Source organism: Peromyscus eremicus, chromosome 2, assembly GCF_949786415.1.
Source record: "Peromyscus eremicus chromosome 2, PerEre_H2_v1, whole genome shotgun sequence".
NCBI classification, from domain to species: domain Eukaryota; kingdom Metazoa; phylum Chordata; class Mammalia; order Rodentia; family Cricetidae; genus Peromyscus; species Peromyscus eremicus.
In genome coordinates this window covers 127,982,705-128,000,778 of record NC_081417.1, presented here as the reverse complement: position 1 = coordinate 128,000,778, position 18,074 = coordinate 127,982,705, and the positions used below count along the sequence as shown (strand labels likewise).

Sequence of the window (18,074 nt, the reverse complement as noted above, 5' to 3'; positions counted from 1 at the left end):
AAAACCGAAAAGCTGGGGCTGGAGAGATGGCTCCCAGCACCTGCACGAGGTGGCACACAACCACCTCTAATCTAGTTCCAGGGGACACAGTGCCCTCTGCCGCCTCTGGCACAGGCATGCATATGGTGCACAAAAACTCATGCAGGTATACACACATACACTTACAAAGTCACTTAAAAATGAAATGAAGTAGAATTTTCTCAGGTGTTCCTACCCAAAGAATTTAAAGCAGAATATGAAAATCTTTGTCTTTTTTTGTAAAATGCAATTTTATTAAAGATTTTAAAATGCTATTTATTTTTACTTTAACCACTGAACCATCTCTCCATCCACCCTCCTTTTTTAAAAGATAGGGTATTATAGAGCCTGGGATGGCCTCAAAAAAAAAAAACTTTAAAACAAAAGATTTTTCTAAATAACACATTACACAGAGTAGTCACCTATTTGTATAGTTACAGGACCAAGAAAAAACATGAGCCCACATTCCAAGTTATTTTCACTAGCATGGGTTGCAAAGAGAACAACGGGTTTGGTTTATGCATGTGGAAAAAGGATGTTGATGAAATGAGGGGAACAGGCAAACCCAGACTAAACTCTGAATGAGGCTATATTAAAAGATTAAGAATCCTGCAATAAAAGTCCTGAAGAAAGGCAACCCTGCAGACTAAAATGAGTGGAACAAGACTTACACAGACACAGAGACAGCTAGACACGGTGATACACATCTGTAATTCCAGTCTAGGCCCCATGAGACCATGTCTCAAAAACCAACACAAATAAAAACAAGCAGATACGGAGGTTCTTAGCTGGTCTCTTATGTAGTAACTGGTCTCAAATACAGTAGCAATAAAGACTCACTGGCTAAAGTGAGTATACATAAAGACTGACAAACTAGAGACATGCCAGCCTTTGTATTCAGCTATATAAAAAGGCTTATAGACAATGGAAAGAAAACGCAGTTATGTTATAGGTTAGGAGAAACAGAGAGAAGGCTTGCTCTCTTGTCCTAGCCCTACTAACCAGCAAAATGGAGCAGGGTTAAATTATTCTCTCTAATCCTCACTATCTGTAAAACAAGAGGGACTAGAATCCAGCTTCTAAGGCCTCTCTGGTTCTAGTATTCTATAGTGCTATAAAGCACAATCACTGTAGAGTCGCCAGATATTAAGGAAATATATTAAGAATTTAAGAGTGTTAAGAAAGTTTCACACAAACCTGTGCCTGAAGTAGTCTCAGCTGCCTGTCCTGCTCTGTGACAAAGCGATATGCATCAGGAGACAGTCCCATCATGCCATTGTCTGGCACCTTGCTGGGTGTGTGCATGCACATGGCACAAGTCTGTGGTACACATGAGTCCATAAGTGAAGGTCCTGCTACAGGGGACGGCTCTGCATTGTTGTGGGGAGAATAGCCACCCATGCCTCCCTGAGGTTTCATGGCCACAGGGCTACTCGAAGAGTAGATGGCATTATGACACAGAGATGGACATCCACTTGAATGAAATAATGCATGTTTTGGAAGGGCTTCATTTCGGAGGTCTTGAATGGACCCTGCTGTATTTCCCTGCCAAGAATTTATTGTATTATACTGAATATGGCCATGATGTTGACAACAGTTGCAGATGTTTGTGGGATAGTAAGATGGTAGTGAAGGAGTAGGTACTTGAAGCTCCATTGGTCTTGCTGAATTATGAGGTGAAAAAACAAAATTGTGTGGGTGGGCTTGTGGAGCAAGTGAGGGCTGCCTAGAATTCATTGTGGAAGGTCTCATAGGACAGTCTTCCTTCTGCATGCTCCCAGCAGAAACTGCTTGAAGTTTCTCAGATACAGCAGGAGAAGGTGCATTAAGAAATGGTTTAGCATTAGTGTTCCTGAAATGGGGCCTTTCTTTCTTACAGGTAGGTGACTGCTTCCCTCTGCATTGTCTCAGTGCGGTGTCCTGGCTTAACTGATTAGGTGTTCCCTTCAGGGACGGCTCCCCAGCGTCAGCCTCTGAGCTGTGTTTGTCATCACAAAGCTCAGGCTGCAGCGGCTTCATCAACAAAGGATTCTCCGCAGTCATCATTTCCAACGGGTCAGACTGATGACTTGAGTCTGTGAAGTTGCTGTCTAACACGAGCGAAAGTTCAGGGACGGACGGCTGGATCTGAGAAATCTATAAATGGAAGCAAAGAGGAAATTCTTAGGAAACTTGCTTGCTCTATTTTCCTTAGACAAGTATTTCCCAAGTAATGTCCAGTTACATATTAAGATTTGTCCATTATTTAGACTATCAACAAATATTTTCTGGGTCCACAGCAGGCAGCAGAAATACCATTGTGAGCACAGTAAATGAGGTTGTTGCCCTCAAATATAGGTAATTATCCCCCAACTTATTTAGTTTTTTGAGACTAGGTGTGGTAGTTTGAGGGTATTTGGCCCCCAAAGTCTCATAGGGAGTGGCACTATTAGAAGGTGTGACTTTGTTGGAGTGGGTATGGCCTTGTTGGAGGAAGTGTGTCACTGTGGAGGCCGGATCTGAGGTCTCCTATGCTCAGGATACCACCCACTATCAGTCAACTTCCTGTTCCCTGAAAGCCAAGACACAGCCAGCCCAGAGTCAGCCTGCATGCCGCCATGCTCCCTGCCATGATGACAATGGACTGAACCTCTGAAACTGTAAGTGAGCCGTCCCAATTAAATGTTTTCCTTTTAAGAGCTGCCATAGTCATGGTATCTCTTCACAGCAATAAAAACCCTGATTAAGACACTAGGTTTCTCTACATAGCCTTGGCTGTCCTCGAACTCACTGTGTAGACCAGTCTGGCCTCTTACTCAGAGATCCACCTGCCTTTGCCTCCCGCTGGAATTAAAGGTGTGTAGCTACCCCCCACTACTCCACCCCAGGCTCCCAGATTTATTTAAAATGAAAGTCCTTTTATTATGACATTGATTAACATTGTCTAGATTACAGAACAAAAAAAATGGGAAAGTGTATTATACTATAGTTTCTTACCCTCACTGCCAAAAAAATTTACCAGGTAGAATGCTTCAACAATTGCAAATGCCCACGTTAATGTTCCTCTAAGAAATAACACTCTGCCGGGTGGTAGTGGCATATGCCTGTAATCCCAGCACTTGGGAGTTAGATGCCAGCCTAGTCTACAGAGTGAGTTCCAGGATAGCCAAGGCTACACAGAGAAACCCTATCTTGAAAAACCAAACCAAAAAAACAAAAAACAAAAAAAAACCCACTCCAATAAACACTTCAGAATATTTTTCCACTAACGTCACCCAGCTATTTCTTTTACTTACATTAAATAAAAGAGATGGGAGTGAACATAAAATCCATTGTACTATACTACACTCTATAGTATTGTATAATATAGTTCCAGGGGATCTGACATAATACAGGCAAAATATCAGTGTACATTAAATAAATAAATCTTAGAAAAAGAGAGAGAGAGAGAAAGATGCTCGGGAAATTTAAAATACCCAACACAAATAGACTTTTCAAGGGAAAGTTGCCAACCTTATTAATTTTTAAAAGTCTTCCGTTGGTTTTCCTTTCAATTAAGTCCAATTAAGGTAAACATTTCTCAAATTGTTCACTAGTTGGTAGCAATTTTTAAAAAAGCATGACAAGCAAAGGACATTGGCAACTAACCTCTAATGCAAGCAGGATGTTTTCTGAGTACAGTACCAAAACTAATGTCAGGCGCAGGTGACAGAACGCTGAGTCCATGCGAGTGCTGGAACCACCAAATTCTGAAGCCAAAGCCCCAGGACTGGAGTGCCAGTTGTACTGTTTACTAGTTGTGTGATCGCGAACAGCTAAGCAACTGAAACCTCGTTTCCTTATACTTCTGTATACATTCCTACCTATATGTGAACTATGCATATACTGTTACTTCATTATATGCACCTGTGAGATATATACATATATTCCTACATAGAGATATAATCTTATAATAGCTAGAATGACTTATCTAAGCATGAGGTGGTGCTTTACTATATAAGATTTCTAGCTGAAGGTGAGTTCATTTTTAGAGCACTACCTTCTCACTCACTGGATGAGGACTGGGCATCGGTCTTGGAGAAAAATCTTCATCTTCAAAGTCAGCGTCATGCTTATTTATTGGTGTTTTCCCAGGAGATACTTTTTGGGGAGATCTAAAGAGTAGAAGAAGAGACAAGAAAAACCTTCAGTAAACCAGGGTTTTTTCCTATTTGAAATGTGCTGATGTCATTTAGTAAATACTGAAACATATAATTTAGTACCTGACAGCTACAGATGATTTTCTTAGGTCAGTTTAGTTTACCAGGAAAGGTGGTCTATTCAGGTTTAGTTAAGTAACTGTCCCATTTACCCAATCACTCAAAGTTTAACCCTACTTTAATGAAATGCTACAGTCCATCAATAGTCACTGAACACCTTCTGGTTGACCACACTGACCAATGTAGAAAGAAAGCTTAGCACTTACGGGAAATGTGTTATAGTGTGACAGATACGCACTCTGCAATGGTCGGAATCTGAAATGTGCTCCATAGGCTCAGGTTTTGAAAACTCAAAACCTGACCCCAGCTTGTAGCAGTCTTTTGAAGGTCATGGAACCTTCAGGAGGTAGGGCCTGGCTGTTGGAAGTAGGTCAGTTAGAGTGGATCTTTTAATGTTACATTTGCTCCTGATTCCATCCTGCTGTATGCGTCCTGGCCCCCACATGTGAAGAGGCTACCATCACTCAAGTCCCATCACTGCTGGGTGGAACAGCTTCTGTCACCATGCCTTCCCACCAAGAACTGCAATCATTCTGAAACAGTGAGCCATGCTAGCCTTTTCCTCCTTAGGATGTTCTGTCGGCTATTTTATCTGTTATAGCAATAACAGATGTAACTAAAACACATTCCAACAATGCTCAACACTAAATACTAAATACCTGTATACTAAAAATAAACCTTAAAAAATATATCTGTGGTTGGTATGTAGAAATGAATAAAAACTTCTTAATAATAAAAAAATATAGTGACAATTAAAAAAATACTTAAAAAAATAACTTACATCAACTTGTCAAAGATTAGATACAAATGGACACATCTCAGCAAACAGCAGCACAAACAGATGAGAATTATGCTGCCTTTTATTACCAGTAATGATACACCATCAATCTCCTCTACATAAAATCTCAGAGGAAGCCGGGCGGTGGTGGCACACGCCTTTAATCCCAGCACTCGGGAGGCAGAGCCAGGCGGATCTCTGTTGAGTTCGAGGCCAGCCTGGTCTCCAAAGCGAGTTCCAGGAAAGGCGCAAAGCTACACAAGAGAAACCCTGTCTCGAAAAACAAAAACAAAAACAAAAAAAAAAAAAAAAAAAAATCTCAGAGGAAAGGAGATAAAAAGAGGGTGAATTAACCGTAATCCTGAACAGAATAAAAGAACAAGCAGGGGCTTAAGGTAGACAGTCAGTTCAATTATGGAGGAAAAATGGTACATAGCTTTGCACACTTGAGTTACTCTGTGGAACACTGGCTATTACTACATTTCTCTTCTCTCTCTCTCTCTCTCTCTCTCTCTCTCTCTCTCTCTCTGTCTCTCTGTCTCTGTCTCTGTCTCTCTCTGTCTCTGTCTCTCTCTGTCTCTGTCTCTCTCTCTCTCTCTCTCTCTCTTGGTTTTTTGAGACAGGGTTTTACTGTGTAGCCCTGGCTGTCCTGGAACTCACTCTGTAGACCAGGCTGGCCTCAATCTCAGAGATCTGCCTGCCTAAATCTGATGTCCTCTGACCTCTGAAGGCACTGCATGCACGTGGTGCACATAAATACATGCACACAAAACACTCATACACATACAATAAATAAATCTTTTAAATTAAAAAAAGTTAAAAAAAAAACCAAAGCTTAGGGATGTAGCTCAATAGTGGACCACTTGCCTAGCATCTAAGAGGCCCAGGGTTTGATCTCTGGCACTGCATCATCATCACCATCATCATCATCATCATCAAAACCAAAACCAAAACTTATTGTAGCACTATTAACAACAGTCAAGATATGAAACAACCTAAATGTCCATCAACAGAAGAATGAATAAAGAAAATGAGTTTACTCAGCCACAAAGAGTGGAGTAATGAAATTTTCAGGAAAATGGATAGAACAGAGGATAATTTAACTGAAATAAACCAGATTCAAAATGATTAATGTTATATGTGTTCTCTGATATGTGTATGCCTGAAAACCAAGTAGGAACTATTTAAGGGGAAGAGGGAAGGGAGGAAGAAAGTGAAGTGTGAATATGAGCAAAGCACACTATGTATTTGTGAAAATACCATAGCAAATCTCATTATTTTGTATTCCTTCAAAACAAATGAATAAAAAACCTGAGAAACAGACAAGACAGCGCTAGGATGATTTAAAAATAAAAATAATCTAACTAAAGAGTCAATGGGCAAACTTAAGATTTCAACAAACAAACAACCCCAGCATTCAAAGGCAGCTTTGAACTGAGTTTATCAAATAAGTTTACCAAAAATAACTGGAGGTCTTTAAAGAAAGCCATGCTTCTTTAATTTGGGGTGGGAGGGATGCATGCCTCCCTCCACATGTAGAGGTCAGAGAACAACTCTCCCTCCACATGTAGAGGTCAGAGAACAACTCTGGGGTCGCTTCTCTCCTTCCACCTACACTTGGGATCCAGGGATCAAACTCAGGTCAACAGCAAGTGACTTTACCCAGTGAGTAAATAATATTTTAATTATTCAATAAAAACTAATAAGGAGTAAAGAAGATATACATGGTAATAAAGATTATCTTTTACCTCTTAACGGAAAGATTCTTGGAAATCTTGCTGAAAAACTCTGCTTCTGCATCTTGACTTTCGGCACTCAGTTCGAAATGGATTAGATTTTTGTCAGAAGGTTCAACGTTCTGAAATGAAGTAGGCCATAGTTTGAGATCTGACTTCCAATACCAAAGAATTCTATTTATCCAAACAGTGGCTCTGGATCATGCCAGAAGGAGCAGTTCTGACTTTTGTAACCTGCTTCTGTAGAATGCCTAGCTCCCTGCTTTGTATGTGAAAATGAAAACCTGACCCTGTATTAAGAAACTCACTCAGTAACCAGGGATTCAGTGAACATAACAATTATGTAAAAACACTTAAAAAAAACCATACTCATGAAATGATACAATCCATAAATGGATTCAAAGAAAACAAGTTGAGCTGAGTGAAACCTCACAGTTATGTGGAGCTATTCAGTACTCTTACAATAAAATAATGAATATATATTTTTATTATTTATCTTAAGACCTAGGATAAATAGTAATTAATGAAAAAGTAGTGTTTAAACCAGAAACAATGCAGACACATGTAGTCCTAGGTACTCAAGGAGGCTGAGATAGGAGGATTATTTGAGCCAAGGAGTTTGAAGCCAACCTGGGCAAAAAGGAGAGGGTGTCCTTTACTTTATATTTCATTTATTTATTTGTTTGTTTGCTTGTTTAGTCAGTTTGTTAGTTGTTGTTTTTTTTTGTTTTGTTTTGTTTTTTTAGACAGGGACCCTCTACATAGTCCTGGCTACCCTAGAACTCACTATGTAGACCAGGCTGGCCTATAACTCATAGAGATCCTTTAATCCTGCCTCCCAAGTGCTAGGATTAAAGGCATGTGCCACCACACCTGGCTTATCCTTAAAATTTAGTTTATATATGACAGTTTCAAAGACCTGCTTTCTCTGTAATGACCACCTAGATGCATCATTTATTTTTAGAAACAAGGTCTTAAAATGAAGGCCTGGCTCTTCTGGAACTCACTATGTAGACCAGGCTAGCTGCTGAACTCACAGATAACCACCTGCCTCTGTCTACTGAGTACTGGGATCAAAAGCCTGTGCCACTAGGCTTGGCTCCTAGATGCATTTTTATGTACTTCGTTGGATCTCCTGAGACTGGAGTTACAGATGGTTGTGAGTCACCATGAGGATGCTGGGAACTGAACACGGGTCCTCTGGAAAAGCAGCCAGTGCTCCTAACCACTAAGTCATGTTTCCAGCTCCCATGAAAATCTTTTATATAATATCAATTATATCCACATATTTTAAAAATAAGTGGTAACAAGGAAAACATTAACAAAATTAATCTTCAACACTACAGAATAATACAATGTATAAGCTACTGACAAAATGACTAGAAAAACAGGAAATGATGGTTAATCTTCACTATCAACTTGACTAGACTTACATTCACCTACATGGTCAAGGCATGTCTACATATTATTGGTGAAGGTATTTTGGGAGAGGGCTAACTGATGAAGACACACCCAGAATGTGGGTGGTACCATCCATGGGCTGAGCCCTGACTGAAGCAAGGGTGTAAAAAAGACACAGTGGAGTGTCTGTATCCTGCTGCCCTGTTTCCAGGTTAGAAGAGGAGCTCTCTTCTCCCACAGTCCTTCCTCCAGGATGGTCTGCTCTTAGCACATGAGGACAACCTACCGTGGCCCGAACTCTGAAACTGCCAGCCCTAAGAAATCTCTCATTCCCTGTTTATCTCAGACACTTTGGTCAGAGTGATGAGCAAAATAACACACACACAGGCAAGTCTAAGCACTTACATTGAAAAGATGTAAAGTCTCCTTGTTGGTTAGTAACTGAAACTGAAGGCCAGGAGTTTTACTGTCACATGGAAGGCACTCATAAAATTCAGGTTCCTTATGCGTCAATGAATAAAGAACTACGATGAAATTTCCAGATTCTGAAAAAACCCTGAACAAAAAAATGGCATTGAATTAAAATTTAGTGCTAGTAAGATTATATTGCACTGGGCGGGGGTGGTGCACACCTTTAATCCCAGCAGATCTCTGTGAGTTCAAGGCCAGCCTGGTCTACAGGGCAAGTTCCAGGACAGACTTCAAAGCTACACAGAGAAACTCTGCCTTGAAAACAACAACAAAAATTATATGGAAAGATCTTCCAGGTAAGTTTCTCAATCTAGTCAACAGACTGTCTAAAGTATGCATGTTTACTTTGTTATTTTTTTAAAAAATTTGTTTATTTCTACTTTTAAAATAATTTATTTAACTTTATGTGCATTGGTATGAAGGTGTCAGATCCTCTAGAACTGGAGTTGTGAGACGGACAGTTGTGAGCTGCCACGTGGGTGCTGGAAATTAAAACCGGGTCCTCTGGAAGAACAGCCAGTGCTCTTAACTGCTAAGCCATCTCTCCAGTCCCCAAAGATTTATTTTTGTTTTATGTGAATAAGTGTTTGTGTGCATATATGTATCTGTACAATGTGCATGTCTGGTGCCCTTGGAGGCACAGAGCCAGTATGTAAGTCCTGGGAATCAAACCCGGGTCCTCTGCAAGTGCACTCAGTGCTCTTAACCCTGAGCCATCTCTCCAGTCCCCAAAGTTCTTAACTTTCAATTAAGAAATATATTCTATAATAAATATATACACTCCTTATAAAGCATCAAAATAGGAATTTATAAAATGGAAAATGAAAGCTTCCATTTCAAAAATGAATATCTATACATATACAGAACACACACACACACACACACACACACACACACACACACACACACACTGAGAATATGCACACAATGGTATACACCTGTAGCTAAGTGGAAGCGTGAAAAAGGATCATTTGAGTCCCGGAGTTCAACACCCAACCAAGCTTTCACTGAACATTTACTGTCTATAGAAACTTAAAACAAGGTGAGTAATTGATAGCCGGGCCGTGGTGGGGCACACCTTTAATCCTAGCACTAGAGAGGCAGAGGCAGGTAGAGATCTACAGAAATGAACAACAACGAATACTCAGCACCCTGTGACTAAAGGGATAGCTTGGTAGTTAGCCTTTCCTCCTCTTCCGGAAGACCAGGTTCAATCCCCAGCACCCACATGGTGCCTCACAACCATCTGTAACTCCAGTCCCAGGGGACAGCATGTCCTCTTCTAGCCTCCATGAATAGTGGGAATGCACGTGATGCATAGACATACATGTAGATCAAACAACCATACACATAAAATTAGTAATAATACAAATTTTAAAAAGAAAAAAACACTTAGCACCCTTCCTCTCTTTTTGTTTGTTTGTGACAAGAACGCACATAATGTAGGCTGACTTGGAACTTGCTCTGTAGCCCAGGCTGGCCTCAACAAACTGGTCCTCCTGCCTTAGCCTCCCAGTGCTAGGATTATAGGTAAGGTAGGCCTTATTATGTCTGGCTTGTTCACTTGGAAAGGTGAATAAAATATAAAGGGTATAACTATAAAAGGATCTAAAAAAAATTACAGGGATTCTTTTATTTTAGTAATACTCCCAGAGTGGGAAAAGCCTAAGCAAGAAAGAAAAATGATAAATTTGACTTAAAATAAAATATCTTGGGGTTGGGGCTAGAAAGATGGCTCAGCCATTAAGAGCACCTGCTGCTCTTCTAGAGGACCTGGGCTTGATTCCCAGCACCCACTTGGTAGTTTATAAGCACCTGTAACTCCAGTTCTGCTATGGGATGTCTTTCTGTATGCTGTGAATGTGTGTTGCTCTGATTGGTTAATAAATAAAGCCATTTGGCCTATGGCAGGGCAGGATGGAGCTGGACAGAAAAATCCAAGGGAAACAATAAAGGAGAAAGGAGAGGAGAAGGAGAGGAGGAGGAGACGCCATCCCGCTGTCAGGGAGCAGCATGTAATGACTCACAGGTGAAGCCACAGAACACGTGGTGACATATAGATTAATAGAAATGGGCTGAGTTTAGTTATAAGAGCTAGCTAGCAAGAAAGTTGAGCCATAGGCCATGGCCATGCAATTCATAATTGATATAAGCCTCTATGTGTTTATTTGGGACTGAGCAGCTGCAGGACTGGGCGGAACACAGGAAAACTTCCAGCTACACAGTTCTGGGGCTACAGTGCTTTCTTCTGGCCTCTCCAGGCACCAAGTATGCAAATAGTACACAGACATACCTGCAGGCAAAACACACTTAGAACAAAATAAACAACACAACACAACAAAATAAAATAATTTTTTTTTTTTAAAAAAAGCTTGGGGTATAGGTCAGAGATGTACAAAGCTTTGGCTTGGAGACCCAGCACCATCAGGAAATAGAATACAGTCTAGGAAAAATATTGTAACTAAAATTAAATGAAGTAACAATCTCAGTGAAGAAAGTTTTGTTCTAAGTATGTGTTATATGGGCAAAGAGAAATAGGGAAAGAGAAAAAGGAGGGAATTGCATAGCCTTACAAATTAATATGAGAAAGATGCACAATCCAAGAGAAAATAGCCAAAGACAGCACCCAGAAGAAGTCATAGATGCTGCAAAAGACCATGCTGCTTCTATTAGATTAGCAAAGATTATCAAAGGCATTTGTAACCCAAAACAGCAGCTCATGCCTATAGTTCTAACACTCAGAGGCTACGGCAGCAAGATTGCCCCTGAGTTCAAATTCAATTTGGGCTAAACAGTGAGTTCAAGGACATTTTGGCTAGAGATTAAGACCCTGTCTCAAAAGACTCAAGAGAAAGCAAACAAAGGCTTTCCGCTCACCTGTTTTGAGCTCATATCCTTCTTCTCTGCCTTTCTGTCTAGCCACACTAGCATCATTATTGTGTGATCTTTCACTCAGAGCCTATGCCTACCCATGATAGCTACACAGCTTACCTTCTTAAAGATTCTTTTTCTTTTAAAGATCTATTTATTGATTATGTATACAGTGTTCTGTCTGCATGTTTGCCTGTACACCAGAAGAAGACATCAGATCTTATTATAGATGGTTGTGAGCCACCATGTGGTTGCTGGGAATTGAACTCAGGACCTCTGGAAGAATAGTTAATGCTCTTAACCTCTGAGCCATCTCTCCAGTCCAAGGTTTATTTTTCTTAAAGTATGCATTTATTAAGTATTGTAAGATATTAAAACAGTATATGTATTATATAATTCACTAGATTATAAACCAATATAATATAAACAGGGAAACAATCAAACTAAAATACTATAGAGTGAAATATCACTTGCCTTTCCTGAATAGAAGAACTGAACACGTATCTCAAGCAGCAAGCCCATACCTGAGGGCTATAGATATGTATAATTCCAGAGAGCCAACTAAAAGAAGAAGACAGAAAGTATATAATCAGCCAAGTATGGTGGCACATCTGTGGTCCCAACACCTGGAGGCTGAGACAAATTCTAGGGTAGCATGGACTATAATAGGGAGATTTTACCTCAAAATAAAAACAAAAATAAAAGGAAAAACCCCTACAGTTAATTAGAAATCACATTGATAATTCAGAGGCAGACTACATCAATATCTATGTTTATATAAATATATTGCCGGGCGGTGGTGGCGCACGCCTTTAATCCCAGCACTTGGGAGGCAGAGCCAGGCGGATCTCTGTGAGTTCGAGGCCAGCCTGGGCTACCAAGTGAGTTCCAGGAGAGGCGCAAAGCTACACAGAGAAACCCTGTCTCGAAAAACCAAAAAAAAAATAAAAAATAAAAAATAAATATATCACATCTACAGACAGAAAGATAAGTGCATGCCCTTTGTTCTCTTTCACTTGGATATAGGAGAGAAAAATGCTTTGTGGAGATAAAAGTAGGATGTCCAAATAAATTAGCCTGGACTGGAAATGAGCTGAATTAGAGGAAACTAAAGTTTGTGGCTTAAAACTAGAATTGTGAAAAGAATCAAATGCTATAATATATATACATATAGGTAGCCCAAAATATAGAGATACTTTATAAAAAACAAACAAATGCCACCATTATTTTTTTCTTTCTTTCTTTCTTTCTTTCTTTCTTTCTTTCTTTCTTTCTTTCTTTCTTTCTTTCTTTCTTTCTTTCTTTCTTTCTTTCTTTAAGACAGGATTTCTCTGTGTAGCCTTGGCTGTCCTGGAACTCTATAGACTAGGCTGGCCTTGAATTCACAGAGATTCGCCTGCCTCTGCCTCCCAAGTGCTGGGATTAAAGGCGTGCACCACCACCACCCAGCCACAATTCTTTTACACTGTGTTTATTTTTTATAGTGCCCATTTCACAGGTAAGTCATATACTTCATTATTGTCTATTTTTTCTACTTGTAAATATCATAGCACTTCAGTTTGAGTATAAATTCCTTGAGAAGGGATTTTAAGCCCTAACACAGAACTAAACATGCTATACATATAGAAAGCATGTGATAGATAGAAATATTTTGAGTTTCTGAATCATCTTCTCAATGTCACTAACCACTAACTGTAAAGAAAAAACCATTAACACTAAAGGGAACGTCTGTACAAGTGCATGTCAAGAGATTTTAATTCTATTATGTTGAGCCCTAGATTCTAGATACCATAAAGACAAAGGTAATGAGAGGGCTGGAGACCTTCAACTTCAGCTAGGTTTCAGAAATTGTATTTTAGCTGACTGATTCTAATAGTAAAACACAGAAGCTTAAGAATCACCAGCTTTTGTGGCTTTATAAAATGAGCTAAGCCAGGCATGGTGGCACACTGCTTTAGGCCCAGAACTCTGGAAACAGAGGCAGGAGGATCTCCATGAATTCCAGGCCAGCCTGGGCTACATAGAAAGGTCCTGCCTCAAAAAGAAAAAAACCAACCAAACAAACACAAAAAAACAACAACAAAAGATGAGCTCAGTACTCATATCTAATTTTCTTGATTATCTGGATATACACTAGGCTGAAAGGATTTCTTAAGTAGAATAATACTTACATTCCCACTAATGGTAGAGAATAAACTTTGGGATCAGATTCCAGCAAAAGTAACAATTTTCGTGTTTCATCCATGGTAATATATCTAAATAGAAGAAACTTACGTAAGAATAATTTTAAGTATGTGCTTTTAACCCAAAAAAGGCAAACTGAGTCTTGAAACAGATTTTAGGTAGTAGATGCAAAGGAGACCACAGAGACAATATGTAAAACTTTTCATCTATTAAAGGTCTTTTATGATTACATACTTAAAATATTTTATTCCTCAACTTTGCTTACATGCTACTTTTAAACAATGTTAACATTAAAGAGGAGAATTTCAGAACCAATTAAGTTACTGGAAAAAGTGAATTTCCTGTTACTGGAAGTGTGCAAATATCCAGCAACTTGTTAAGACAAAAGTGATTTAGAGACAGCACTAAGGGCGGTATAATTAATCCTCCATACACACTCCTCCAACCTCTACCAAAGAGTATGATAACAAAACCTAAAAACCATTTTCTCTAAAAGGACATTATAAAACCTTGTGCTGGATACGACACTAAGCGAGGGGCTGATGAGATGGCTCAGTGATTAAGGGCCGATACTGCTCTTGCAGAGGGCCCAAGTTTGGTTCCCAGCACCCATGTTGGGCAGCTCATAACCACCTGGAACTTCAGAGGATCCAACATCTTTGGCTTCTTCAAGCACCCCCAATGACTTGTACAAACCTATTCTTAGATACACATACACACACAATTAAAAACAAAAACAAAAACCAACAAACTAAAACCGAATATCCCCATGTCTTGCTCACTACCAGAACACCAAAGGATCACAGATAGATAATACAAAGACAATTCATTCTATGTGAGCAAATGGGCATGAACACAAATAAATCATTTGTTGGTTAATTTTAAAAGAAAAAAAAAATCTCATGTCCCAGTTAAGGAACACTTTATTATTCCAAAAGATATAAATGCTTCATTCAAATAGTTTTTGGTCATTGTGGCTTTTGATCATTTGTAATATAATAAATACATTTCCTTCTCTGCCATTCTAACCAGCAGGCATCACTCTGGTCAGAGTGTGAAATTCAAAATGGGGCTTCCTTGCTACTCCAAGGAAAAAGTCCTTTTTTGCTTCTCTTTCTGTTAGAGTACGGCATACCATGGCAAATGTTTTTGGCTCTAGAGACCTAACAGGAACTAGGGTGGAGTCAGTGGGAAATGAAGCCAAAAGTGTAATGCTTACAGCCCCTTCTGCTAAAACTTTCAAGATGGGTACTTCCACTGTTAAACCCAGTTCAGTAGATGTAAAGTAAGTGACAATCCAGGGAAGCAGTCCTGTGGTAGATCAGAAAGCACGCATCTTGACCTGAGAAACTCAGGGAAGGTGAGCCGGAGATGAGTCTGCTCCTACTATGTAAGGGAACTCCACCCTTAAGCAGTTGACCATGTGGTGAGCAAGAGCATTGCAAATCTTTAATTGGGGTCACTATGTAGTCCCAGTTATTTCTGGAGCTCACTATGTAGAACAGGTTGACCTCAAACTCACAGAACTCTGCCTGCCGCTGCCTGCTAAGTGCTGATATTAAAGGTGTCTGACATCGTGCCCTGAAATCTATTTTAATATAATTTTCTACCACCAACTTTTTTGCAATATGAAGCACAACTTCACAACAAAAATTAATAGGCTGTGTTATACTGCAACAGCTGAGTGTATGCTTAGCATGTGCAAGATCATGGGTTCAATCCCCAGCAACAAATATTTAGAAATAAGTAATTTTATCTCCCTGATTACTGATCAAATGGCCAGATCTCTGACATAAAACTGACCATATAGTATTTGGTACTATGAGGGTATCCTGAAAAATATATTAATTCAACCAATATTTATGAGCTTAGACTAATGGATCTTTTACTTACCCATGTTTATAGGTTCCTTGAACTTGAGAAATATTCAGATTACTACTTAAGTTTCTTGCCAGAGCTGTAGGAATAATGGGAATAGGCTTCACAGGTACACATTTGAAAGAATTTGCTAGAGTTATTGCTGCCCAATGGAAGTCAAAATCCACACCATCCAAACTCTCCCTGGGGGTGATTTGTGCTCGTAGGGAAAGCAGCTTTCCACAGTCCAAGAAATCTTTGCTACACACATGGTACTGTAAAGCCTGAGGAACCAATGTTACACAATTATACCTTTGGAATGCATCCATAGCTTTAAAGTTCATTTAACATTGTTACAGATATTTCTATAATATCTTACAATGACAAAATTAAATTAGTTCTAATTCACAATATTTCAATTTTTATTTATTCCACATGATCAAAAGAGTATGTGAATAATTTAATCAACAGTCCTAAGCTCCATCACAAGCTTCCAACATGGATGTCCTAGCAGTTCTTCAAAATCTTCTTTTTTTTTTTTTTTTTTGGTTTTTGAGACAGGGTTTCTCTGTGTAATCCTGGCTGTCCTGGAACTCATTCTGTAGATCAGGCTGGCCTCGAACACAGAGATCTGGCTACCTCTGCCTCTCAAGTGCTGGAATGAAAGGCATGTGTCAATACTGCCCAGCTACTCTTCAAATTCTTGCTGGGCAATTATCACCCCTAATGAGTTTTACTATACTGGGGTTGGGTGGTGGTGGAGCATGTAAATCAATTATGACTCAGCCTTAGAGAATCTCAATCATTCCTTTTTGGTTCCTTTCTCATTATCTAAATTGTTAGGGTAACTCTGCTGTGGGATGGTCTGTATGTCAAATGTGTTGTTGATTGGTCAGTAAATAAATCACTGATTGGCCACTGGCTAGGCAGGAAGTATAGGCGGGACAAAGAGAAGAATTCTGGGAAGTGGAAGGCTGAGGGAGAGACACTGCCAGCTGCCACCATGACAAGCCACATGGGAAGATCCCGGTAAGCCACGAGCCATGTGGCAAGGTATAGATTAATGGAAATGGATTAATATAAGATATAAGAACAGTTAGCAAGAAGCCTGCCACGGCCATACAGTTTGTAAATAATATAAGTCTCTGTGTTTACTTGATCGGGTCTGAGTGGCTGTGGGACTGGCGGGTGAGAGAGATTTGCCCTGACCGTGGGCCAGGCAAGAAAACTCTAGCTACATAACTCTTCTTCCATATTTATGCATATCTACTGTGCCTTTTCTATTCTTAGTGCTACCACTGTGTGTATGTGAGATATACGTGTATATGTATGTACACACACACACACACACACACACACGTCCCTAATACACATTCAATCTAGTAAACCATTCTCTCTGATTTCAGTCAGCCTGCTTGATCTGATTTGACAGAATTGTTTCTTTTCAGAAATCTCTAAAAACTAAACACACAAAAGAAATTTCTTTACCTAATAAAGCTCTCTATAATCTGACTAAACTAATATTCCAGTCTAATAGCCCTTAGCAAAAGTTTATATACTACTAGCAACCTTGAGCACTTCCTGAACTTTCCTGTCTTGGTCACACCAATTCTTCTGGAATATTACCCATATCCCTGACCTATAATCTGGCCTCAGAAACCACATCACCTTAGATTTTTACGTTCACAATAATCCAATCACAGATCATTACAAATAATTCTCAAATACAGGCTTATTAAACTACAAACTACACACGGTATGACTCTTTTATTTTTTATTTTTATTTTTTGGTTTTTCAAGACAGTGTTTCTCTGTGTAGTTTTGGTGCCTGTCCTGGAACTTACTCTGTAGCCCAGGCTGGTCTCGAACTCACAGAGATCTGCCTGCGTCTGCCTCTCCAGTGCTGGGATCAAAGGTGTGCGCCAACACTGCCCAGCGCACATGGTATGACTCTTATATGTAATTAAAAATGTCATCTGCACTTCAGACACAAGACCCAGACAATCTGAGTTGGATCTGACCAAAGCCTCCTCCCTGAGGACTAGCTCTCACAGTAGAAGGTGCCATGCAAACTTCCAAGGGAGGCGAGCAATTAGTCCTACCCAGGTATGACACCTATGAACCAAAACAAAGACCAGTATGGCACAATAACCCTAAGGGAACAACAGCGAACACATACCTTGGTGGTAACCAACAGCTTTCTAATTGGACTTCAGGCCTACTCAAGAGGGAAATCATGCCTGGTACTAGAAACCTGGCTAACTACCCAGGGATAGAACAGTCATCAATTCTGGAAAACCTTCAACTGCAAGTTTACTGAACTGCGTAATTCCTAAGTACAATCTAAATATTTATCCTTCTACACACAGATAAGTGTAGTTCTCACCCTCATCAAACAAACTTCTCTTTGTAACAGAAGACCATTACAGAAAACTACAACCAATCAAAAGAGAGTAAGTCCCAACTGTACACCTATAACCCAACTCCTGAACTTAAGGCCTAGGAATCATTGCTGAAGAG

The 18,074-nt window shown here is 39.7% G+C and overlaps 1 protein-coding gene across 5 annotated transcripts in view; it reads right to left on the bottom strand.

Moving 5' to 3' along the window:
• Stil (STIL centriolar assembly protein) overlaps nt 1-18,074 on the bottom strand; it is a 48,226-nt gene that overhangs the window by 19,190 nt on the left and 10,962 nt on the right. For 2 of the 5 annotated variants that reach the window (XM_059254725.1, XM_059254726.1), the window contains exons 6-13: nt 15,591-15,838; nt 13,685-13,768; nt 11,988-12,074; nt 8,577-8,727; nt 6,783-6,892; nt 5,038-5,160; nt 4,037-4,151; nt 1,216-2,154 (exon numbers count right to left, since the gene is read on the bottom strand). In XM_059254725.1, the coding sequence (XP_059110708.1) occupies nt 1,216-2,154; nt 4,037-4,151; nt 5,038-5,160; nt 6,783-6,892; nt 8,577-8,727; nt 11,988-12,074; nt 13,685-13,768; nt 15,591-15,838 (1,857 nt within the window). The remainder of the gene's footprint in view (nt 1-1,215; nt 2,155-4,036; nt 4,152-5,037; nt 5,161-6,782; nt 6,893-8,576; nt 8,728-11,987; nt 12,075-13,684; nt 13,769-15,590; nt 15,839-18,074) is intronic. The other 3 variants (XM_059254728.1, XM_059254729.1, XM_059254727.1) reach the window with 2 other exon arrangements.